General features: G+C 45.7%; 1 protein-coding gene across 20 annotated transcripts in view; it reads left to right on the top strand.

Moving 5' to 3' along the window:
• The window catches only part of FBRSL1 (fibrosin like 1), a 497,698-nt gene that overhangs the window by 185,511 nt on the left and 286,679 nt on the right, over positions 1-25,508 (top strand). For all 20 annotated transcript variants that reach the window (XM_087913419.1, XM_087913410.1, XM_087913415.1 and 17 more), the window contains exon 3: positions 16,325-16,426. In XM_087913419.1, the coding sequence (XP_087769545.1) occupies positions 16,325-16,426 (102 nt within the window). The remainder of the gene's footprint in view (positions 1-16,324; positions 16,427-25,508) is intronic.

The raw sequence follows: 25,508 nt of genomic DNA, 5'->3' as shown, positions 1-25,508 counted from the left end.
ATCCAACTCATGGAACGGATTTATGGTTACATATTGTGAGGTAGGATTGCCCTCCCTCTTCTATTTGTCTCAGTCAACTCCTCCAAGACAATAGTTAATAAAAGACAATTGACGTAGCTTTCTAGGCACTTTGCACACACTGCTGTAGAGTCAACTGTAAAACAAAACTTATTATTGCAATTGTTAGTTATTATTGCTTGGGGAGGAGAGGAGGGGGAGGAAGAGGAGGATTCTGGGTCTCTGAACCTGGTTATTTTCTTGCAGACATTTCATTACCCAACTAGCTTACATTATCAGTTCTAAAAGAGTTTAGCAGAGGAGAAGGAGAAATAATAATTGCCAGTGGTGAGACTGGGAATAGGGCACGTCTGAGCCAATTTAGCGAAATCAGGAGAAAGTGAGCTCAACCGCTCAGTCTTTTTGTGCAAAGCACCTCGGCCGTTTGAGACGATTATAGGAAACGTGCTAAAATTGCACTGTGTCATTTTCCTCCTCTTTCTCCCCAGTTATGTCTATTAATACAAAAGGCCCGTTTTTCTCTATTCATCTTCCATAAACCCCACTCACCTTGAAAGCTTTTGCTGCACGCGCTACTCAAATTGCTCTGATAGCGTATGCAGAGACGGTCCCTCCAAGCGCTAAAGGACGCACGTGTTTGTCTACGAAGCGGTGGAGATGCCAAGGGGCACCACCACCCAGGCACTTCCAGAAATGGGATTCAGAAAACAGTGAAGGTGGAATGGAAGACAGGTATGTTCAGGGAGAATGATCTGCGGTTGTAACAGCAGCACAATCAGGTTGCGTTATAATGAGGAGAACTTCTTCCTGCCTTGGTAGCTTTCTTGAAATGAGAGGTCCTTGGTTGTCTCTGAGCTTGGTTGTTTTCTTCCAGATGTTTCATTACCCAACTAGGTAACCTCTTGAGTGCTCAATCAAACCCCACCTCCCTTCTAACACTGATTACCTAGTTAGTAACAACCGCAAGAAAACAACCAAGCTCAAAGTTGCACCGAGGACATCACCATTCAACCCTGAGCTCCAAATGTTCCTTCTCCTTTCTTAGCTTTCCAGGTACTACAAGCTGTGGACCATCTCCTCAAGATCTCCTTGAGGGGATTTTTTTTTTTTGAACTGTCTTGACCTCCTTTTGAAGACCTTGGTGGCCTGGAAGTCAACTCAGTTTAAAGAAGGAGAAGTAACAGAGCTGGAGCTGAATCTAAATGAGTCAGTTGCCCTAGGCAGCCAGTCTCCAGAGATGCCAGCCAGAACTTAAAGGAGTGTCTTGTGTGCAAGAGGTGGCTAGTCGTGGGTTCCTTCGGTTATATAGTGCTAGATGCTGCAGGCTAGCTTATAAATATGGTACAGAAACAACAAAGAAAGTTAGGTTGATACCTTTAAGCGCAATGGAAGATGGTATTCTGCCTGGATGGGTTTGTTTTTCTTGGCAGTAACGTGGAATTTATTGTTGCCTTATTTGTGATGTTTTTTTGACTTCCTAATCTAGCCCTACAGTCTTGGTATCCTTAGTCTTCTCTTCAAAGAGTAACTAGACCAATGTCTACTCAAATGGTTTTCAAGAAGACTATGGATGGATGGAACAGAGGAGAGGGGAAGGGACCGTAGAGGAGAGGAATGAGAAGAGATGGGTGGATGGATGGATGAATGAATGAATGAATGAATGAATGAATGAATGAATGCGTTATTGGCCGTGTGATTAGACACACAAGGAATTTGTCTTGGTGCATGTACTCTCAGTGTATATAAAAAGAAAAGATACATTCGTCAAGAATCGTAAGGTACAACTCTTAATGATAGTCCAAGGGTACAACTAAGCAATCAAATCATACTAGGAAACAGTCAATATAAATCATAAGGATACAAGCAACAAAGACTAGATAATTGCCTGAAGGATTAGTCTCCATTGCTACTTACTATCTTCTAAATCAGATTTAAACTAACAGCCCCTGGAGGGTTGGGAAGAGAGCTATCTTCTAGGTCCATGCTTGGAGAAGGTCCGGGATGTAGATGTTCTTCATAAAATATTGGACTAAAGGAACCTTTGCCTTGATCCAGCTTTGAAGCTCCTCTTCTGTTCCTGTGTTTCCAGATCTAACAAGGAAGTCCTTATTTGAACCCCACATTTGGGTGGGGGGGGGGGTCGTATTGTCTAAAATCATGAGTGAGAACCTTCTCAACTGTGGGGATCCTTCTGTTCTCTTGGTAGTTTTCTTGCAGACCTTTCAAGGTAACATCATCAGGACAGGGAGCACCAAGGACCCCACAGCTCAAACCTGAGCTACAAATACTCTCTTCTATCAGCATCTCAGCTGTGGTACCTTGGTTTTGAAATGCCTCCAATCAGAGGCCAGTCCTTTTGAAGGCTGAGTAGTTGACGTGAAACATTAATTTCTGTTTTTAAGACCAAGAGAGAGGGCTTGCATTCCCCTCGCTAACCACTGCAAACATCTTGTCTGTTTCCCTTTTTCCCAGGTGTTGATTTGTAAGTGTTACCCTGCAGATTTTCCTAGGGGCACATTAACTGGATAGGTCAACTAAAATGATATTTAAAGGTAGCCTGATGTGAACGGAGGCACTCAGTGTATGATTATGTGTGATTAGCAAGCGCTTGCATTGTGCAAAAGTGGTTATTATAATTAAATTCTTCATTTCCTGCTGAAACCTGCGAAACAGCAATTGTCATCCTGGGAAAAGTAAACACTTTGGGTGTTTTGCAATTGAGTGTCAAAGGGCAGTAGCTGTGTGTATAACTCTTCCCTCTTCATCCACTCCTTTCCTTCCCGGGGAGAAGATACAGCGCTCCTCTTTGCCAATAAATAATCCTCGTGCACACGGAATCTCTTTGTCTCTAAACCCAGTTCCGACATCCACAATTTAACCAGGGCGTATTATAGGTGGCCCCAATGACATGTGTTTGGCACTTGTTGTGCTATTCGCTAATGAATTGTTTTAAAGGTCTTCCTAGAAGCGCACTAATTGCCCATTTGAGATGCTCTCTAAACCTACATTCTAGACCAGGGATCTCCAAACTTGGCAAATTTAAGACGTGTGGTCTTCAACTCCCGGGGTTCCCAAAGCCAGCGTGTAATAAATAATGGCTCAATCTATTAAACGTGACATGGTGCGCTCCTCTTTTCTGCCTCCAGCATGCTTGTGGAGGCATCTGTCTACCCATCTCTACCATTCAACAATCTTATTGCTATCCATCTATGTTACCCAGCAATTGTCTGTCTGCCTCCCCATCCAATTCATCCACCCACCCACCCACCTACATCTACCTATCTGTCTCTGTAGTCTAGTTTAGTCTGTCTTATCTATCACCATCCATCCATCAACACACCTTCCTACTCTATGTTATGTATCTCCATCCATCCATCTGCCTGCCCATCTCTCTCTTTCTCTCTCGCTATCTATCTATCTATCTATCTATCTATCTATCTATCTATCTATCTATCTATCTATCTATCTTACCTATCTATCTATCCATCCACTCACCCACCCACCTGATTTAGTCTGGTCCTGAATTACATTTAAATTGGGCAAGCTACAAGCGTGAAGCTTCATCGCCCGGCCGGTGGCTCTTTCTTTGAGAATCAGGTATTCTAATTTCTGTGCAATTCCCACTGAGTTTCACAAATCGGTTTTCAAAGCTAAGCCCACGCCTGCCTCTCCTCCAAGTCTTCCTGAAGCCTCGCAGGCCTGCTCTATTTCTGCTTTTTTTTAAAAAAAGAAAATTTTTTTTTAATATGTCTGCGTTTCTCGCTGAATGCCTTCCAAACGCTGCAGAGAAAGCTTTAAGTAGTCAAAAGCTTTTAAATACAGATGGCGAAACAAGTCCCAGTGGAAAGCCAGCTTCTCTTCCAAACCTAGCTGTTCTTTCTCCCCACTCCCCCTCCCCTTCTATCCTTCCCTCTCCCCCTCCCCCGTTTTCTTTTTTTTAGCTCATGGCAGGCTTTGACAGATCAGAAGGAATTCTCACAGCTTGACGCAGCTGGATTCATCTTTGACATGAATGAAAACATCTGGTCCCTAAACAGTCTTTTACCAAAGGGCCAAAAGAGAAATTGCATGCACATCTGTTGCACGAACGTATTTCCCTGTAAATTCAGATGTTAATTGCTTTGTTTTGTCGAGGTATCCCACTTGGCTGGCGGTTCCTCTCTTCCCTGCACGAATGGTTTCCTTGGACGCCCCCGATGTAGCTTTGATTTGCAAATTTGCAGGTGTAATGTGGGCGGCACTTAATCTACAAAGCGGTTAGCAAAGACAGAGAGAGAGAGAGAGAGGGAGCATGAATGTGCTGCAGGAGGAGGTGTGCCAGCTAACCGGCCCAGCTGATGTTCAGCTGAGATTTAGGCTGTGCAAGATGAGAAGAGATCTCTGGGTTAAAATCCCCTGTACTGACAACTTAATACGGGATCAAAGCGATCTGAATCACGTGAGAAGCATCTGGCTTATTTCGCCATTAGCTTCTGCTCCCAACCACGCCCGCTTCGTGCCAGGTGCTTCTGCCTGGCATACCTTTGGCAAGCAATGCCAGGCCTACCAGGGAGAGGTGCGTCAGAAGTTCTTAAGAACTCGGGAGTTCTCATCAGAAAAAAAAAAGATGAATAATAGAACAGAATTGGAAAGGACGGACCTTCAAGGGCTTCTAGTCCAGTGGTCGCCAACCAATGGGCCACGTCCCACTGGTGGGCCTCGAGAAAATTTTGGTGGGCCGCAGAGAAATGTCACCCCAGAGCACCCCACAAAGCAATGAATCCAGGCTGCTCAGAAACACAAGGCTGTGCTGCCTACATGGCCCGCGGGAACCCCCCCCACCCGCTCACTCCTTGCCTGCTAAGTCGCTATTTTTCCTTTTTTTTTTTCTCTTCCCGACCATCATCTGTTCTGCTGTGCCGGGAGAATTAGATTAGCTAGAAAGCAGGAAATGGTTGGATTTCTTGCTTTCGAGCTAGTCTTTAGATCTTCGGCTCAGAACAGCCGAACCTCCCTTAGGACTGAAGGTTTGCTTGCAAGCAAATTCAGTGCAGGCTCACCGCAAGCAAATTTTATGTGACAGACTGAGCTAAACAACGGCAGATAGATAGATCTCTGAATGAATCTGTGATTCTGTGAGCAACTCGATCTGCCTGCCTGCTTTGCCTGATTTGGGGTAAAAGTTGCTCTTTTTAAAATAAAATAAAAAAATCAATATTTATATAAATATTTATAATATTTACATACAAGCCATGCCCAGCCAGTCACATGACCATCAAGCCACACCCACAAATTAGGCCATGCCCACAGAACCGGTTGGTAGTCCCTGGGAGTTAAAATTATGAGTTTGGTGGTCCCTGAGGTCCAAAAGGTTGGTGACCCCCGCTTTAACAGAGTTGGAAGGGACCTTGGAGGCCACTTAGTCCAACCCCTGCCCAAGCAGGAGACCTTACACCATTTCCAACAAATGGATGTCCAATCTCTCGTTGAAAACCTCCACTTTTGGAGCACCCACAACTTCTAGAGGCAAGCTGAATGTTCTCATTGTCAGGAAATTCCTCCTTAGTTCTAAGTTGCTTCTCTCCTTGATTAATTTCCATCCGTTGCTTCTTGTCCTACCCTCGGGTGCGTTGGAGAATAATTCGACTCGCTTTTCTTTGTGGCAGCCTCTGAGATATTGGAACCTTGTTATCATGTCTCTCTCTGGTCCTTCATTTCAGTAGACTAGACCAGAGTTCCTTAACCTTTCAGGCTTTGCGGTCTGGCAGGGGAGGGAAGGGATGGTTCGCGCAGGCGGCCAGCAAGCATGCCCGCTCAGCTCCATTTCCACGAGTGGCATGCACTGCTGCTCACAGAAATGGAGCATGCGCGCATACCCTTACGCATTCACCGGCTGTTTCCACGGCTCTGTTGCAAACCTCTCATGATCCACAGGTTGGGGACCCCTGGACTAGACACACACCCAATCCCTGCAACTATTCTTCGTGCGTTTTAACTTCCGGCGCCCCCTCTCTTGTTGACATCCGTATCAAAGTATTTTTGGTACGCCAAATCCCACGACAACAAATACGGCCTGCTAAAACGCTACTCCTAAACCTGTCTAAATAGAACCCAAGTTTGTAGTTTGGGACGGCAGTCTTCCTCCCCCACTGTGTTTATTTGCACGCGAGCCTCAGTGGGTTAAACCTCTTTATAATTCATGCCAAGATGGCAGCTCAAACGTTGCCTGCTGTTTCCCAAGAGCGATGTCTACCGAGCGAGGCTTTCTTAATGAAAACGGCAGCGCCCGGGCGGAGCGACCCGAGCGTACTTCACACCGACGCCAACATCTTTTGAGCAGCTTCTGGTAGAAATCCATCTTTTTGCTACTTTTAGGCAAAAATCCCGCCAGCGCGCTTCACTGTGTTATGGAGAGAAACCTTTCCCCCACGACTGGGGCGTTTGGGGGAGAAAAATATACATATGAAATGCTAGCGCATCTGGAAGAGGGGAACAAATTGGGCTAAACAAATCCAGCTTCCTGGCAAAATAAAACCCATCGTCCTCCACATTTTGGTAGGAAGGCTAAGGACTCCACAGCCAAAACGCAAGAGGGGTTCCTCCTGGCCTTGGTCATTGTCCAAGCGTAGCACCCCAGCCGTTGCGATTCACGGCTTCTGTTTTGTCCCCTGGCTCTTTGGCTAATTCAGCTCATCCATTTTCTATATTAAGTGATAAACAACAATTCCACAGGGCCTTGTGTTTGTCCTTATCGCAGTGTGACTTCAAAGGGGGGGGGAAGAAATGTGCCTCCCCATGCCTCCGCCGTGAGTGTTAATCACCGAGCAAAAACACAGTGATAATTAACAGGAATAATTGTTGCTCTGCTTTGTACTCCAGGCAGAGCATTACTAAGTGACTTGGCTTGGAAATGGGAGGCCATTCAAACCGCCTGAAGATGGAGGTTTCCTAAAGAATAAAGAAAAGAGAGGTTCTCCCCAAAGGATTTTGGAACATTTGCTCCCGTTTTCTATCTTTTTACAGTCCCAAAAGGTGCTTTTTTTCCCAAAGGCAACTAGACTTCGTTTTTCCCTGAAGAGGTTTCACTTCTCGTTCAAGAAGCCTCTTTGGTTCTTCTTGAGTTGCTTCTTGGAACGTCTTCAGGGAAAAAAACCAGGTCCAGTTGCGTTTTAAAAAAGCACCTTTGGGACAACCATGACCTGGATTCTCCATAGATATCTTTACAGTCATGGCCCAAACACCGTCACTTGGACAGTGAGCCATGGCACGTTCTCCTCCAACCTTGGAGCCAGTCATAATATGAACCACAGGGAGATGGGCGCTTATCAAAGAGAGATCCAAGTTAGAATTAAGGAGCAATTTCCTAACAGTGAGGACAGTTAAACAGTGGAACAGAAGTTGTGGGTGCTTCATCACTGGAGGTTCTCAAGAAGAACCTGGGGCAGCTAGTTGCCCAGAACACCAATAGCACTTAGACTTATATACCGCTTACAACACTCTCTGAGCAATTTACAAATATCAGTGTGTTATCCACAACAAATCTTGATCCTGATTTTACTGACCTCGGAAGGATGGAAGGCGTGAGTCAACCTTGAGCCCGTTAGGATCAAACTGCAGACTATGGGCAAAGTTTGCCTGCAATACTGCATCCTGACCACTGCACCACCGGGGTTCCCTCCAGGAATGGCGTAGGGCCGTGATGTTAAACCTGTGGCACACGTGCCAGAGGTGGCACGCAGAACTATCACCCGATGGTCCACCACGCATGCGTGTGTGCGCCTCCCGCCGACCGCCTAATCTTTGTGTCTCTGCTGTGCATTCATGGGGGGGCATTCATGGAGGGGGCATGTGGGCATGCACAGGGGGCGGGGTGCATTCTCAGGGGACATGCACACATGCATGCAGTTGCACGTGCATGTGGGGGCAGGAGGCATGTGCTGGGGGGGACGCACATGTATTGCATTTTGGGTATGCTCACGCATGCATGTGCTTTGGGCATTTGGTGCCCAAATGGTTAAGCCATCACTGGTTTCCTGCTGGGGGGGGGAGTTGGACTAGAACCGCAGCCCCAAACCTTGTGGGCACCAGGGACCGGTTCCATGGAGAGAGGTTTTTCCGTGGACCAGAGCGGTTGTGGTTTTACGTGCTGCTCACATCCCACAGATGGGGCTTCGCTTGTTTACGGGAACCGATTTCTGTCATGCTGCGGATGGGTGTCGGTTCACGGACCTCCCTACTCTGGTCCCTTCCAACTGTGTTATCCTGCATTCTGTAAATGTCAGGATGGGTTTCTTGATAGCCGCACCAGCTCAGCACTGGAACCAGAGATGTAGTGAGCTCCCTTTCCCTGGATTTGTTACAAGTAGGAGGCTAAGCAACCCTCAATCTGGGAGGTCTCGATTTGAAATAGAAATATTGGACTCGGTAGGACTGTAGGAGTTTTAATAATTGTTTTTTGTACACCCGGTAAATACAACGACCTGGTGATTTTATGTGTTGATATAGCAAAATACAGTAACTTTACAGTCCCTCCTTTTTATCTAGACGCAGTGGATAAAATTTGCATTTGTGAAAATATATTCAGATTGGACAGACGTTGGGCTTTGATGGACACTTCTTCTCCCCCCAGATGGCCTGCAGAGTCAAGGTCTTACTTTAATGAGCTCGTTCTTTCACGTAGCCAACTGGACATTGGGGACAAGATATCTAGCTAGCTCAGCTCTTTACTTCACATGTAAAAAGGGAAGAAAAAAAAAACAGGAGGGTACACACTGCCTCGCAGCCTTCGTCTAGACCAGAGGTCTCCAAACTTGGCAACTTTAAGACTTGTGGACTTGAACTCCTGGCTGGAGAATTCTGGGAGTTCAAGCCCGCAAGTCTGAAAGTTGCCAAATTTTGGGACTCCTGGTCTAGACCGATTTATCGCAAACACTATGGTCTATACTGCAAGGCAGTGTGGTCCAGAAATTAATCCTTTCATCCATTTATGCTGACATCTATAGCCTCAAAAACAGTAACTGTGGAGTCTTAGTGGACAATCACTTGAATATGAGCCAGCCGTGTGCAGCAGCAGCTGCCAAAAAAATCTAATACAATCCTGGGTTGTATAAACAGAGGCATAGAATCGTGATCACGTGAAGTGTTGGTGCCGCTTTACAAAACCCTAGTTAGACCACCCCTGGAATACTGCAACCAATCTTGGTTACCACACTACAAAAAAAGATGTTGAGACTTTGGAAAAAGTTCAGAGAAGAGCAACTAAGAAGACCAAAGGCCTGGAGACTAAAACATATGAAGAATGGTTTGGGGTCTGACTAGTCTAAAGAAAAGAAGATTTAGGGGTGACATGATAGCAGTATTCCAGTATTTGAGGGGCTGCCACAAAGAGGAGGGGGTCGAATTATTCTCCAAAGCACCTGAGGGCAGGACAAGAAACAATGGTTGGAAATTAACAAAGGAAGACCTGGAATTAAGGAGAAACTCCCTAACAGTGAGGACAATGAACCAGTGGAACAACTTCCCTTCAGAAGTTGTGGGTGCCCCATCACTGAAGGTTTGTAAGAAGAGACTGGACTGCCCATCAATCTGAAATGGTATAGGGGGGCTAGATTGAGCAGGGGGCTGGACTAGAAGACCTCCAAGGTCCCTTCCAGCTCTATTCTGTTCTACTTCAATATAATTCCACCGACACTTAAGTAGAATTGGGGACTGCCTGGCCTTAATAGTACCATTCTGTTCAAAATGTCAACTTTCTAATTTCAGCATTTGTCTGACATTTCGTTATAACCTGTGCTGGAATATGCCGAATGAAGGTTTACAGTGGAGCGAGTTCAAATATTTGTCAATATCAGGGGGGAAATTTCCCCTCTCTCCATAATACCAAGTGCCTGTGCATTGCATAGAGCAGTTGGGCCGATAGGTTAAAGCTGATAAAATGTTGATGGAGTGTCAAGGAAAACAAAATAAAAACGCTTTCAAAAGATAAATATTACCTTTACAAGACGGTATTGGCTAGCCAAGCAATCTTTTATTGTATTGGTTAATGAGAGCAAAATTGTGTATGTTCGTTAAGTCTAGTTCTGCATTGTTTTAGAAAACAGCCTTATGCTGAACCTCCAGATATGTTGAAACCCAAAACCCACTGCTAGTTACAGGTATTGTAGTCCAAAGCAGGCCAGGTTAGCTCTCGAATATTTTTATTTTCTTTTATTTATTTCACTGAGCAGGTGGCCATAGGTTGAAACCTCTCCTGTTTCACTGGCGGTTGCTATAATTGGTTCTTAGTTTGTTGCCTTTTATTGTGGCTTTGATGAGGGTTTTTGATTTCATATTTTGCGTTATTGGTTAACTGAAGGTGAAAAATACTTGAGCTCCAAATCAGCATGTTTTCCTTTCAGCACTAATCAATTATTATGCATTCACATTCAGGGAAATGAATTAATTGCAAAATTGAAATTAAAACAGCCTTTAAACCTTTGTCAGTCTCTCTTTAGCGAAGTGCGGTGGTTGATGCCTGAGGAGTGAATCATTCCATCTGTAGCCTCTGCTAGAACCTCAAGAGACAATTAAGTGCAAAATCATCTCCTCCTCCATTTCACAAATCCCCACTCCCTTGTAACACTGATGACGTGACCTAACTTGGTCACGAAATGTCTGCAAGGAAGCAACCAACTTCAGAGAGCTCCAAGGACTCCACAATCCTCCTTCCTCTTTTTCTTCCTCTCCTCCTCACCTATCCTTTAGTCAAAAGGGGGGGAAAGAAAAAAGATTACATCCTTAATTCAATTCCCCTCCTCCTCCTTTTCTTCCTCCTCCTCCTCCTCCTCTTCTTTTTCTTCTTCTCTCCTCCTCCTCTTCTTCTTCTTCCTCCTCCCCCTCCCCCCATCCTTTAGAGAAAAGGGAGGGAAAAAAGATAAAAGATTACATCCTTAATTCAAAGGGAAGGTTGCTTTGTGAGTCACAACTCAATAAAATGTATGGGAGGGAAATGGTGGCAAAGGGCAAGCAAAGAAAATCAAATTGCAGTGTGTGAAACGATTTAAGGAGGGAACTGGGGAATATATAATCTGCAAACTGCCAAGTTAGAGCACGTATAAAATATACAAACAAGCTTGATATTTTTCCCAGTTGATCTCATTATGGGGTATGCTTGGGATAGATAAATTCTGTTAGGAAACATTAGTGCTGGATTTTCAGGGAAACAAGTCAGGTGTAATATGTTTAACTGATCTTGTTTTGATATATGGGCCCGTCCTTCCTTCCTTCCTTCCTTCCTTCCTTCCTTCCTTCCTTCCTTCCTTCCTTCCTTCCTTCCTTCCTTCCTTCCTTCCTTCCTTTCCATCTCCTCCCTCAAAGAAATGCATCTACAAAGGCAAACCTTTCCACAAAATGCTCCGCCGTACACCCCACTTCTCAAGCCACAGTGGCAAGGCTCAGTATGCTAGACCACAATTGCGTCTACTACCGGTAGTCCGAGATTTATGACCGTTTTTCACACTTATAACCTTTGCAGCATTCCCCCCCTCCCTTGGTCACGTGCTTCAGAGACCTGGCAACCAACTCATATTTGGTTGCAGTGTCCCGTGTTCACACATTCCTCCTTTTTTCAACCTTCTGACAAGCAACGTCAACGGAGAAGCCAGAGTCACTTAACAACCGTGTGACTAAGAACTGCAGTGGTTCGTTTAACCAGATTTAACAGATTAATAGAGTTGGAAGGGACCTTGTTGGTCATCTAATCAAACCCAAGCAGGAGACCCTACACCAGTCCAGTCTCTCCGTGAAAGTCTCGAGAGATGGCGCTCCCACAACTTCCAAGGGCAAGCTGTTCCATTGGTTGATTATTCTCACTGTCAGAAAGTTTCTTCTTATTTCCAGGTTGAATCTCTCCTTGATCAGCTTCCATCCATTATTCCTTGTCTGGCCTTCGGGTGCCTTGGAAAATAGCTTGACCCCTTCCTCCTCTCTGGGGCAGCCCCTCAAATATTGGAAGACTGCTCTCCTGTCTCCCCTGGTCCTTCTCTTCCCTAGACTAGCCAGGCCCAGTTCCTGCAACTGTTCATTGTATCTTTTAGCCTCCAGGCCTTTGATCATCTTAGATAGATTCAGATTAACAGAGTTGGAAGGGACCTTGGAAGCCATCTAGTCCAACCCCCCACCCAAGCAGGAGACCTTACATCATTTCTGACAGAGGGCAGTCCAGTCTCTTCTTGAAAGCCTCCAGGGATGAAGCTCCCACAACTTCCGAGGGCAACTTCTGTTCCACGGGTTGATTGTTCTCGTCAGAAAATTCCTCCTTATTTCCAGGTTGAATCTCTCCTTGATCAGTTTCCATCCGTTGTTCCTTGTTTGGCCCTTCAGGTGCTGTGGCATTTTGTGTAATCGGGTGCAAAACCCACTGAACCGCTGTGTCGCTTAGCCAGGGAAATTTGGGGCTCCACTGCAACTATAAGTCAAGGACTTCCTAGAGATGATTTAGCACACGGTGTGAAAAGGGCCCCCTTTCCATTTCGTCGGGTTGGGTGCTGCGTAGAGTAGTTGCGTGTGTGAGAATCGAAGTTGCCCGGATGCCGCGATACCCTGTTTTCACTCCCCCCAACTCGCCTGGAGCTGCTTCCTCTCTTCGTTTTGGTTGCCAAAAAAAACCCCAAAATCCAGCAGGTTCCTCCGAGTTCCCATCGCGAGCGTTTCTTTCACAGAAACAACGCGGAGCCTAAAATTAGAACCCCCCGAAAGGAAAGGAAACTCGAGCAGATGGCCGTCGCCTTAAGAAAGAGCTTTTATTTATTTATTTATCTCGTTTTAATTTTTTTTTTAAATCGTCAAGGTGGGGGGGGAAGGGAATCCCACCGCCTGTCGGAGCAGCTGTGGCTTCAGAGGGGGCCAAAAACACGAAGGGAGATGATTCCATTTGGATCGTGACCCACGTCTTGTTTGCAAAAGGCTCCTCTGAATTGCATGCAAGAGAACAAATACATTCACGGACGCAGCCAAAAGATCAGACGGAAGGGACTCCTTCCCAGGCACTCTGGAGCTCCCGTTTTAGGAGCAAAGCGGTTCGGATGGGTTAATGGGGGTGAGGGTCAGCGTGCACAACACCCTTCAGAACAACTTAAGAAAAGAATTTGTCTCCTTTTGCCCCGAAAGTCCCAACGGCCCTCCGAAGGGAAGGCAGCTTTGGAGAAATCGAAGCCTGTTTATTAATAATGAGCAGGACGACAGCCAGGCTGCTTAGGAACGGAAAATAGAGGTGTTTATGCCCTCCAAAGGAATGAGTTACAGGTCTTACAGATTAACAGGGTTGGAAGGGGCCATGTAGGTCATCTAGACCAACTCCTGTCTAACCAGGAGACCCTACACCATTTCTGACCGATGGCAGTCCAGTCTCTTCTTGAAAGCCTCCAGGGATGAAGCTCCCACAACTTCCAAAGGCTTCTGTTCCATGGGTTGATTGTTCTTACTGTCAGAAAGTTTCTGCTTATTTCCAGATTGAATTTCTTCTTGATTAGTTTCCATCCATTATTCCTTGTCTGGCCTTAGAAAACAGCTTGACCCCCTTCCTCCTCTCTGTGGCAGCCCCTCAGATATTGGAAGGCTGCTCTCCTGTCTCCCCTGGTCCTTCTCTTCCCTAGACTAGCCAGGCCCAGTTCCTGTAACCGTTCATCGTATGTTTTAGCCTCCAGTCCCCTCATCGACCTGGTTGCTCTTCTCTGCACTCTTTCCACATGTCTCAACATCTTAGCTAGCTTGCTTCTTGGGACCCCACTCCCCCAGAAGTAACTGGAATTGGTAAAATGCATTTTTCCTAATGAGTTCCCTGCCCTCTGCCGCCTCCTGAAATCATTCCTTGCTATCATTTCATGCAAAATCCAGAAAGTAGCAGGAATGGACATGATTCTACAACTCTCACTGATGGGCGGATGGGTGATTTAGTCTATATGCGTCAATTTTAAGATATTCATCAACCTTAAGATGGATGACTAGTTTGTTTTAAAGAATAATGGACTCTGTTCCAGGCTGGCTGGGGAATTTTGGGCAGTGAAGTCCATATGTTTTAAAGTTGCCAAGTTTGGGCAGTGGGGGGAAAAAAAAACCCAATTGGCTGGGAATTCTGGGAGTTGAAGTCCTCACTTCTTAAAGTCGCCAAGTTTAAAAGACGCTGGTCTCCGCTGACTCGTTTTTCAGGAGGTTTGTGCATTTTAAAGGTTGAGAAAAAAAAAGAAAGAAAGAATTAAAGTACCGAACTGGGTCAAAAGAATATCGGCGGCTGTGTTTCTGTGTCTCTTCTGGCACAATTAAAACTGGCAAAATCAGCTGATGGCCCAAGGAGCAGCTTCAAGCGCCATTCCCCTTGGCGAGTCCATTTCTAGATTGGTCCTGCCAAAGAACCCCCCGCTGCCGAAACCAATAGCTTGCATTGTGCAAAAAAATAAAATAAAACCCAAACAGGTTGTTCTCCCAGATCAGACCTGCGTGAGTCTCATTAAGGTAATTACCAGAGAATTAAAGCAGGTTGTCTGACTGTTCTAGCAACAGGGGAGGGAAGGGGGGGGTGAACATTCCCGCTGGCAATCGGCAGGTGTAAATGGACAAGATCTGCCAGAAAGGTGGATGATCTCCTTAATTCACAGCGGCAAACAAGGGACAGAAGTTTCATAATTCACGTTTACTTGGAGAGGTTAATGGCGATGCCGGTACCTCTAATTTGCTTGCCCACTGAAGCTCAGATTCGGTCAGGTTCCTCTTTGTGTGTGTTGCGGTGCGCGACTTGTTTTATTCCATTTCTGCCTGCCGCGATAGAGAAGGCTCGGTTGGAAAACGTGGAGTTTTTGTCATGTGTAACTTTGGAAGAGAAGGGAAAAATCGGAAGGTAATAAAGACGATTGCCGTTGTGTATAATGTGATCAAATGAAGTGATTGAGATTTACAATTGTGATGATGCTTGGTCGCACAAACACAAGATGTTTCGATTGGATTTGGCATTCTTATCCACGTATTATTGTTCTTTCTGTAGAGCTGACAATTCCCAGCTCCCAAACCCACAGGAAGCAAATATATTGCATAGGGCCATATTGATATTAAGTCTACTTTGATCAAAGAGAGGAGGGGAAAAAACCCAAATTAAGTAAGTGTGGTTAAGTTGAAGCATCATGTTGGAATTTTGCAGGAATCAAACTTTAAATTCGCGGGTCAGGTAAGCATAAATTGAGGTGCCACTTCAAACAATTGAAAACCAGTGTTCCTTGTTCCTTATAAAGTTGTTGTTTTGGAAATACTTTAAAGATGCCAGAATACTTTTTTTTTTATACCGAAGGAAATAGCTTTGGCTCAAAGCAAGAACGTGCTTTTTCTAAACATGTCAGTGAAACGTGGTATTGTATCCAGGGTTTCGTAAACTTCCACAGAAGGCCCGGATCCCAGACTAAAATGCCCATTTAACCTTCATTAAAAGGCTGATAAGGGATGGCTCAGCGGTTAAAGACGCTGAGCTTGTCAGCTTGGAGAGTTCATCGCCCGGATTTGAGACCCGAGCTCTGCGCAACAGGATGAGCTCCTGTTTTTTTGCTCCAGCTCCTGCAGTTCCAAAGCACCCAAATGCAAGTAGATAAATATGTACCATTTTGGTGGGAAGGTAGCAGCATTCTGTGCCTTTGGTGTAGAGCAAGGGTCTTCCAACTTGGCAAGTTTAAGACTTGTGGACTTCAACTCCCAGAATTCCTGAGCTAACATAACTGGAGGAGGAATTCTGGGAGTTGAAGTCCACAAGTTTTAAAGCTGTCAAGTTTGAAGAGCCCCCTGGTGTATAGCCATGCTGGCCCCAAGACCATGGAAATAGTCTTCAGACAACGCTGGCTCCTTTGGCTAAGGACAGAGATGAGCACGGCACCCTAGAGTCCGACAGGACTGGACGGGGGAAACTTTTACCTTTTAAAAGCTGACAATAAAGCGTAAAATTGTACCCCAGCACCTTGGCTTTGGCTTGTTTGTTCTGTGTTCTAGAACAATTTGCAACCTCCTTGGCAAATTGACTTCCTGATGCTAAAATTGTCTTGGAATAAGTACAGCAAGTCCAAAGAGCTGCATCTTGCCGGAGCTATCAATACGCAGTGAAAGAACAGATGTTTGTCTGCATCTTGAGGCCAACTTGCCACCGTGGGGTATGAAATGTCCATGTGTTTAAATTCAGATGTTTCCCAAGTACGTTTCCCAGCTCAACCCTGTTTTCAGAGAGATGCCCGAGCCTTTTGGGCCTAAACGAACACGGTTCCTTTGGACTCTTTACTAAAAACGGTGTGGGTTGTTTTTTTTTTTTTTTGCTCCTTTACAGATGAAGGTCCCAGCGAGACGGGGTGGCAGGAACAGCGAAGATGACAGCATCCGGGAAGCCACCAGCTCCCAGCTCAGCAGCTCGAGAGACTGCCTCAGCGATGTGAGTACCGTCAAAACTGAATTCAGAAGAATAACCCAGGTAGAACCAGGGCTTGGGCTTCTGGGGGTTCGCAGGGGTTCAGGAGAGCTCCCTCGCTAAAAATTCTGTGTAGTTTGGAGAACACCCCAAATCCCACTCCTCCCCTCCCAGGAGTCCCCACGTGGCCCGTTTTGGATATATAGGTAAGTGCAGGTTGCACACCGGAAGTTCAGGAAGGCCGGAAGTGAGCCTGTTTCCGGCTTCCAGAGAGCCTCCGGAGTGCGGAGGAGGCCATTTTTGCCCTCCTGGAGGCTCGAGCAAAGCCTCCGGAGCCCGGGGAAGGCGAAAACACCCCCTCTTTCTCCCGTGGTGCAGGAGGCTGACTAAGGCACGCCCACCATGGCCACGCCCATCCAGCAACTGGGCAGAGAACCCCACGCTAAAATGTTTGAAGCCCACTCCTGGATAGACCCCAATCCACAATCTATTTGGGATTACTCGGAGCCGGACGAGTACCTCACGAGAAACTCCAGGGCTGCCGTGTCGCCAACCTTGTGTGAATAAAAGTTGGCGTTCGGAGGTCAACCTGTAGTAATTTTCTCTCCCCATCCCTTCTGTTGTAGTGGAGCGTTTAAGGCAAAGTGGCTGAGCTCTCTTGCAAATGCTATAATCCACCCCTGCAAGTAAGATGATAAGGGAAAGATCAGAAAGGGGGGAAAACCACAGAATGGGGCAGCGGTTCCTATGTTGGGGAAACTGCCAGCCGGGCTGGAAGGAAGGGTCAAGCAGGGAAGTAGCCTCGAGTCCTTACACAGCTGCAAGAGGCATAATCCTAACCCATCTCCTAAGGTCCATGAAGCCTTATTTGGTTGTTTCCAGGGGAAGGCCATCAGTCTGGGCAGACAGGTAGTCCTTGACTTACGACTGCAATTGAGCTCCAAATTTCTGTTGTTAAGTGAGTCATTAGTGAAGTGAGTTTTGCCCAGTTTTACAGCCTTCCTTGCCACGGTTGTTAAGTGAATCACTGCTGTTACTAAGTTAGCAGCACAAATTTAAGTTGGTTAGTATTGCAGGCTAATTCTGCTAACTGCCAGCAGTTCAATCCTGACTGGCTCAAAGTTGACTCATCCTTCCATCCTTCCGAGGAGGGTAAAATGAGGACCCAGATTGTTTGGGGTTGGGGGGGCAAGAGGCTGACTCTGTAAATTGTTTAGAGAGGGCGGCAAAGAATAGAATAGAATTAGAACAGAACAGAACAGAACAGAACAGAACAGAATTCTTTATTGGTCAAGTGTGATTGGACACACAAGGAATTTATCTTTGGTGCACATGCTCTCAGTGTACATAAAGAAAAAAATAAAATACATTCATCAAGAATCACCAAGTACAACACTTAGTGGCAATCATAGGGAACAATAAGCAATCAAATCACGCTAGGAAACAGTCAATATAAATCGTAAGGATGCAAGCAACAAAATTACAGTCATGCAGTCAAAGCACTGCGAAGCGGTATATAAGTCCAAGGGCTGTTGCTATTCCATTGATGGACCAGTTCTAATTCCTCTGCCTGTGAGCTTCACAAGGTTTGGGATTTGAAGGATGGAAAGAGGTTCATTGCTTCCCTTTGAAGTTCCCAATTGCTGCCTTTGAGTGAAATGTTATGATCAAACAAAAACCAGACTGTGGCTTTGTGTATAAACACCCAAATGGGTCCTTTCCCACCCACCCCCACCATCTCCACACACACCCCTTTTTTTAAAAAAAAATCCCTTTCAATAGCCAAGAAATCAATGAAAGTGCTGAGATAATTTTATGTGAAGCCTTTTTTTGTGTGTATGTGTGTGCTGTTAGCAATTAGCATTTTGCCTTCATTAAAACATGATTTTTTGCTAATTAGGCCCTTCCCCGTTAGGAGAGATTTAAATGACGAACAATAATCCAACGCTGGCACCAGGCATGTCTGAAATATTAAATTTAACATTTCAGTGGCGAGCCACGCTGATGTCCCAGGGAGAGTAAGTTTTCATGTTGAGTTCTATTAATGTGAAATATGGTTCATAAGTAAAACCTGTCACAGGGAAAGCAGCTCATGCCAACTAAATTCAATTGGACAGTTAATTTAGCTTTAAAATTGAAAACACTACCTCTGTTTCTGTGGATGCAAGGGAAAGGAAAAAAAAACAGCCTTTGATAAGCCTAATGTATTTGCTATTAAGGCGCTCAGAGCTTTACACCCCTGTAGAAGAAGCGGGAGGGAAAGTGACTGGGGATGGGGAGGGGGGGTAAAACAGCTCCCACAAATGTGTTTAAAAGCTGAAAGTATTTATTAAAAATGTCAGCCGAAAAGTGCTCTTGGCAGATTAAAACAGGATTCAGCTTGACGACTCTGACAGCTGAATGCAACGGTAGAGCGCGATGGAAGGAAGGAGGGACTAAAATCCGGGCTTGCGCGGATCGAGGGTGTGAACAGGGAGTAACAAGCGGCGTGGTAGGGAGAAAGGAGGAAGGATGGAGAAAACACACCTCCTTGCTTCCAAGGATGGAAAAAGAAAAACCAGGAGGTGGAGAAAGGACCGGGGAAACTCTTGCTATAGGCAACTCAAACACGTTCGATGTGAGGTTGTGGCCGGGTGTTTCTTTGCCGCTTCCGTAGTTTTCTTTGTGGTTGTAGCTTTTGGGGCGCTTCCCATCTCTTGCAGGCCTTAAGAGGTGCTCTCTGTCTCATGTACATGGATGCACATCAGAGTGTCTTGGTCCGTCTTGTTCTTTTCCACCCTGGCCCACAAGTAGATCTTCAGGAATATAGTGAATTAGGGAGGTGTCTCCCTGAGCTGCTTGCAAATGTTCTCTTGCTCTTCTGGGCGACCTCCTCCTCCTCCTCCTCCTCCTCCTCCTCCTCCTCCTCTTCTTCTTCTTCTCCTTCTCCTTCTCCTTCTCCTTCTCCTTCTTCTCCGTCTCCGTCTTCGTCCTGGTCCTCCCCCTCTTCCTCCTCCTTCTCCTGCTCCTCTTCCTCTTCCTCCTCCTACTTCTTCTACTCCTCTTCCTCCTCCTCCTCCTCCTCCTTCTCCTTCTCCTTCCCCATCCTCGTCCTCCTCCTTCTCCTCCTCCTCCTCCTCCTTCCCACTCCTCCTCTTCTATACTAATATATTCCTATTTCCTCCTCTTCTTCCTCCTCCTCCTCCTCCTCCTCCTCCTCCTCCTCCTCCTCCTCCTCCTCCTCCTCCTGTATTCCCCCAAATGCAGGGTCCGCTTTTCAGATGATTGAATGCCACTTTGCGTGGTCAGCTGCATCTCCAGGGCTCAGGCCCATGGTTTGCATATCTTTGTTGACGGCGTCTTGCCATCTCTGTTTTGCACGCCTGCAAGGACGCCGGCCACGAACTTCTAGTTGGTAGGCAGCCTTGGCCACTGTGGAAGGTGCTGCTCTCAGGACATCCCAGCAGAGCCGGCCTTTCTCTCATCTTCTCTGTAACTGGTGCCACACCAAAATGTTGTCGAATGGTGTCACTTGTGATGTAGTCAAGAAGGGAGATGCCCGATATCGAAATGGAGCCTTTGCAATTCCATGGCACGAAGAGAAGCTTTCGGTCCCTGTTGTTGCTACTCAGCATTCAGTGTCATGCAATGCAACAGGGCGGAGGTTTCTCTTGTAAATCTTAGATTTAAGACGGGTTGGCATTCCTGCTCTTCTGGACTTGCCTGGCTAAAAGATCCTGAGTATTTCCATCAAGATCATCTTTCTTACCCCATGCATATAGCTTCCAATCTATTGCATAAGACTGGAGAGATGGCCTCCTCTAAGACTGAAAGAAAGATGCTTCCTATGTATTTCTGCTCATCCATCTTCCACCCCATTCCATCTATCCATCCATCCATCCCACCCCATCCCGTCCATCCATCGCTGCAACGTAGATGCTACTCCATTTCTGGAGACTCTTGAGTTCTTGGCCGATGGCAGCCACCTCTTTTGAAGAACTTGTGCCTCCTTATCCCTAAGTCCCTAGTAAGACTCCATTGTAAGGTGTAGCAAAATGATTTGAGTGACTATCGGTGGAAACCGACATGTTTTTTGAGACCTCCAACCAAGTGGAACTATTCTCCAAGGTGACACACAGGTGGAGAATGGGTGAAGCAGAACTCCCCATGAGAGAATCACAGAGATAATTCCATTCTGTGGGGTTCCTAAGTGCTCCCTGAATAAGTTGTTGACTTCTGGTTGCGCCAAGGACCCCAGTTCCAGCCCTGAACTACAATATTCTCTTCCATCAGAGTTTGTTTCATCTGCTACCGCATTGGTGTTATGAGAAAGAGCCAGGAGTTTGTTTGTTTTAAATAAACAAATCAAAACCTCTTTAACCAAAACAGACCTCGGCTTCCATGCCTGTTCTCAACTCTACCCTCAGATGCACTTGAGATATAAGCTGTTTTGCAAACCATGCTATTAAATAGCGAATCTCCTGCCGTGCTCCGGTGAGTCAGAATGAAAGTCTGGGCCACAGGCTGTTCACATGTCAGAGAAGAAACCTTTGTAGACGCGGTGATAAAAACGACACGATCCAAATACTTGACTGCCAAGATTTAGATCAGCAGCGCTGGCTTGGGAACCTTGGGCAGAAGCAGGAATATCATGTCAACAAGGGTGAGGCAACCTTGAATCCTTAAAAAAAAAGTGTTTATCTTAGAAGGCATGCCCTCGCTAGCATTTTGGTCATGTTCGCACCACCTAGTTCCCTAAAAAATTTGGGGAGTAGGTCCTGCCTGCTGAACTATCTGTAATGGAATGTGTGGGTGATCTTGTGGGGAGGAGGGAGGGAGGAAGAAGGGAGGAAAGAGGGAGAGTGGATTCTGAAGACATAAGGAGATGAAAAGAAGGGAAGAAAGGAAGGAAGGAAGGAAGGAAGGAAGGAAGGAAGGAAGGAAGGAAAGGGGAGAGTGGAGTCTGATGATGTAAGGAGATGGATGGATGGAAGGAAGGATGAAGGAAGGAAGGAAGGAGGGGAGAGTGGAGTCTGAAGATGTAAGGAGATGGATGGAAGGAAAAGGAAGGGAGGAGGGGAGGGAGGGAGAAGGAAGGAGGAAGGAAGGAAGGAAGGAAGGAAGGAAGAGTGGAGTCTGAAGATGTAAGGAGATGGATGGAAGGAAAAGGAAGGGAGGAGGGGGAGGGAGGGAGGAAGGAAGGAAGGAAGGAAGGAAGGAAGGAAGGAAGGAAGGAAGGAAGGAAGGAAGGAAGTGTGGAGTCTGAAGATGTGAGGAGATGGATGGAAGAAAAGGGAGGGAGGGAGGAGGAGGGGAGAAAAGGAAGGAGGAAGGAAGGAAGGAAGGAAGGAAGGAAGGAAGGAAGGAAGGAAGGAAGGAAGGAAGAGTGGAGTCTGAAGATGTAAGGAGATGGATGGAAGAAAAGGGAGGGAGGGAGGAGGAGGGAGAAAAGGAAGGAGGAAGGAAGGAAGGAAGGAAGGAAGAATGGAGTCTGAAGATGTAAGGAGATGGATGGAAGAAAAGGGAGGGAGGGAGGAGGAGGGGAGAAAAGGAAGGAGGAAGGAAGGAAGGAAGGAAGGAAGGAAGGAAGGAAGGAAGGAAGGAAGGAAGGAAGGTACCTTAAGAAATAATCAGACCTAAGAAAAAATCAGATAGGAGTGGGAGGAGCCCTCGGTTGTTTAACAGTCAGAGAAAGAAACTTAGAAAAGATCCTTCTCATTACTCAGGCAGTTAAAAGTAGTCCTGAGAAGTTTGTACTTTCAAACTTGCAAGTTTCTGTTCATGTGGCCTTATATTAAAGTAGAATTAGCCCCATGTAGTCGTCTTTCTTGTCTGGTTGACTCAGAAGAGCTGACAATCGGGTGGGCATGAGAAAATTTTAAAAGAATTAAAGAGACAAACCCCTGATGACTCTTTGGGGGGTCATCCCCAAAGAATAACCGAGTTGGAAGGGACCTTGGAGATCGTCTAGTCCAACCCCCTGCCCTATATCATTCTGTGGCTTCTCCTTCCCCTTCTGTCCTTCCTTCCATAATTGTACTAATTTCCCCCACGGTGTTAAAAAAAAAAGCCACATGGCACTTTATATAATGGCTTTTTTTTTAAAGGGGGGGGTATCTTTTCTTAGCCCATCCGCTTATGGAGAGCCCGTGTTTTATTAATGGATTTTCTCCGTTGCTAAATGGAATGGATTGCTGCTTTATTATCGTTGAAAACAAGAGCCCACAAGATCTGCCCACAAGAAACAGCAAATATTTGAAAGCTGTATGAATTGGAAACGTAGGGAAGAAGGCTGGGTGGGAGCGATGATGGGGGGAGCGGGGAGGGGGCTGGGGTGTCACAGGACCACCATTTGGTGCCGTGGGGGGTTTGAAATTGGCTGCTCCCCAGTTAAAGGAAACCAGCTCCTGTCGTGAGAGGAAGCTAACCTTTGGGTTCTCAGCGGCATCCCCGGACGGAGGGGCGCACAGCAAGACCTTAATGGACTGATGGACCGAAACGGGGAGCAAATTGGCAATTAGAGGCAGGTTGGTCGGCTGCCCCCTAGGAGCCCCAAGGTGGAAATTAGAAACATGAAATATCAGCCATAAATAGCAGCTGGTTAGGAAAGATCTTGCGAGAAGCGATTGCCACCTCAGAGTAGGTGACGTGGAGAACTGGGCACCTGTGTGTTGGGGTGCGTGTGCGTGTGCGTGCGGGGGTGATTTCATATTTCTCTGCCAAGGGGCCAAGGATCAGGGCCACACATGAAATTCCAGTTAAATTAATGTATTGCTTTATCCCCACCCCCACCCCCCGTACAGCTGGTCCTCGACTCATGGGCACAATTGAGCCCCAGATCTTTGTCGCTAAGCGAGACAGCTGTTAAGGGAATTTCCAGCCCCGTTTTACGATCCTTCTTGCCACCCGGTGTTAAGTGGATCACTGAAGTTGTTAAGAATGGGGTTTGTGTGATCCCGGGACATTGCCAACTGTCATAAACGGGAGTCAGTTGTCAAGCTGTCAGAATTTTGATCACGGAACTCTGTGGATAGGGCGGTGGTCGTAAGTGTGAAAAATGGCCCTAACTCACTTTTTTCCAGGGCTGTTGTAACTGAACGGTCACTAAATGAATTGTAAGTCCAGGAGTAACTGTACATAAGAATCCAGTCAGCCAACGGTCAGCACTAAATTGGCCCTAGATAAGAGATAATGGAATCAAAAGAACGTAATCAGTATTGTTAAGCACATTAAATACCCAGTCAACACGATGTTTATTATGCACTAAGAAATGGTATTGGTGTCAGAAGAACACAATTAAAAAACCATCACAATTAGAATAAGCTTCCCAATTAAAATAATAATAATTTTAGAATGAAAAAAATTGCAAAGGCTTTTCCTTTTGCACTGGACTTTTTGTTTACCAATACCTTATTTACCAATAAGGTAAAGGTAGAGGTTCCCCTCGCACATAATACGTGCTAGTTGTTTCTGGCTCCAGGGGGCGATGCTCATCTCCATTACAAAGCCAAAGAAGAGCTAGCGCTGTCTGAAGACGTCTCCGTGGTCATGCGGCCAGCAGGACTAAACACCGAAGGTGCATGGAATGCTGCTCCCACCAAAACGGTCCCTAATTTTCTACTTCCATTTTTACACGCTTTCGAACTGCTAGGTTGGCAGAAGCTGGGACAAGGAACTGGAGCTCCCGCCATTATACAGCGGTAGGGATTCGAACCCCCGAACTGCTGACCTTTCTGATCGACAAGCTCAGCGTCTTAGCCCCTGAGCCACCCCGTCCCTTATGTAATTCATAGAAAATTAAAATAACATTTAAAAAAAAAAAAAGGAATTCAAGAGGCGTTGGACCTGGACCGTTTATGGCAACGTAAGGACTCCAGGCTGATTCCTTTCTTGACTCCACCTTCGGGCTCGACCTATTCCTCTCCTCCACGCTCTCCCTACTTATCCACCTGCCCCTCAAAAGAATCGTGTCAGCTTCTGAGTTAGTGTTAGATGTTTCTGTTGCTCCTTCCAGCTGTTAGAACAGAGTGGGCTTTTTTGCCTGTGGAGAAATGAATAAATGTCAACAGAGGAAAAGGGGAAACACCAATGAGAAACAACCCCCTGTTGTGTTTAGATCAAGCTGAGCCTCGTTGGTGATTCTTTACGCGCCTTCTCCGAAAAAAAGAGATTTGTAATTTCCAGGTCTCCTGTTGTCTTTTTCATTACTTTGCTCCTGCATCATCTCTTGCCTGCTTCGAAAGGCTGGGTAACGGCTTCTATTTTTATTTTTAGAGAAAGTCCAGAGTGTATATCATTTTTTTTAAAAAAAAAATTTTTTTCCTGGTTTAGAGCCTGTACTTTAGTGTTTCAAATCAAAATAAATATTTTTATAACAACAACAACAACAAAAAGTCCAGAGCAAAAGGAAGAACCTTTGCAATTTTTTTCATTCTAAAATTATTATTATTTTAATTGGGAAGCTTATTTTAATTGTGTTCATCTGACACAAATAAATGAATGAATAAATAAATCTATATTTATCTATATCTATATCTATATCTATCTCTATCTATCTATCTATCTATCTATCTATCTATCTATCTATCTATCTATCTATCTATCTATCTATCATATCTACCTATCCATCCATCCATCCATCTATCAAAGCAAAATGCCACTCACGCATCATCCCAAAATCTCCAGCACTGTCAAGCCTACAAAATTGAAATTTGGCACCTATGTTCCTCTTGGCTTCTAGGGGCTCACTTAGAAAGGATTTTTTGAAATGACTATCAGAACATTTAGAGTATTTCCTATATTGTTGTTATTATTAACACGCTCTGATGCTAAGGAGTTCTAGTCCCGCTTCCCATCTGAAAGGAAATCTGTTCCAAATACAAAACACAAAACAGAGGAGAGGAGTTTCAGTTTTAGTTTCAGATTCAGAGCGCCAAGCACCTTTAGTCCAGAACTGTTGAGGTAAGTCGCGCCCAGGCTCCTTGATCCAAGTTCAGACGCCTGGCAAGTGATTCATATTTATGACAGTTGCAGCATCCTTGGATCCTATGATCCGCTTTTGTGACCTTCTGACAAGCAGAAATCGTGGGCTCTCCATCACTGGAGGTTTTTAAGAAGAGACTAGACA

The sequence above is a fragment of the Pseudonaja textilis genome, chromosome 15 (assembly GCF_049901715.1).
Source record: "Pseudonaja textilis isolate UNSWEBS1 chromosome 15, rPseTex1.2, whole genome shotgun sequence".
NCBI classification, from domain to species: domain Eukaryota; kingdom Metazoa; phylum Chordata; class Lepidosauria; order Squamata; family Elapidae; genus Pseudonaja; species Pseudonaja textilis.
The sequence above is the reverse complement of the archived record's forward strand: the minus strand, read 5'-3'. Positions and strand labels throughout refer to the sequence as shown.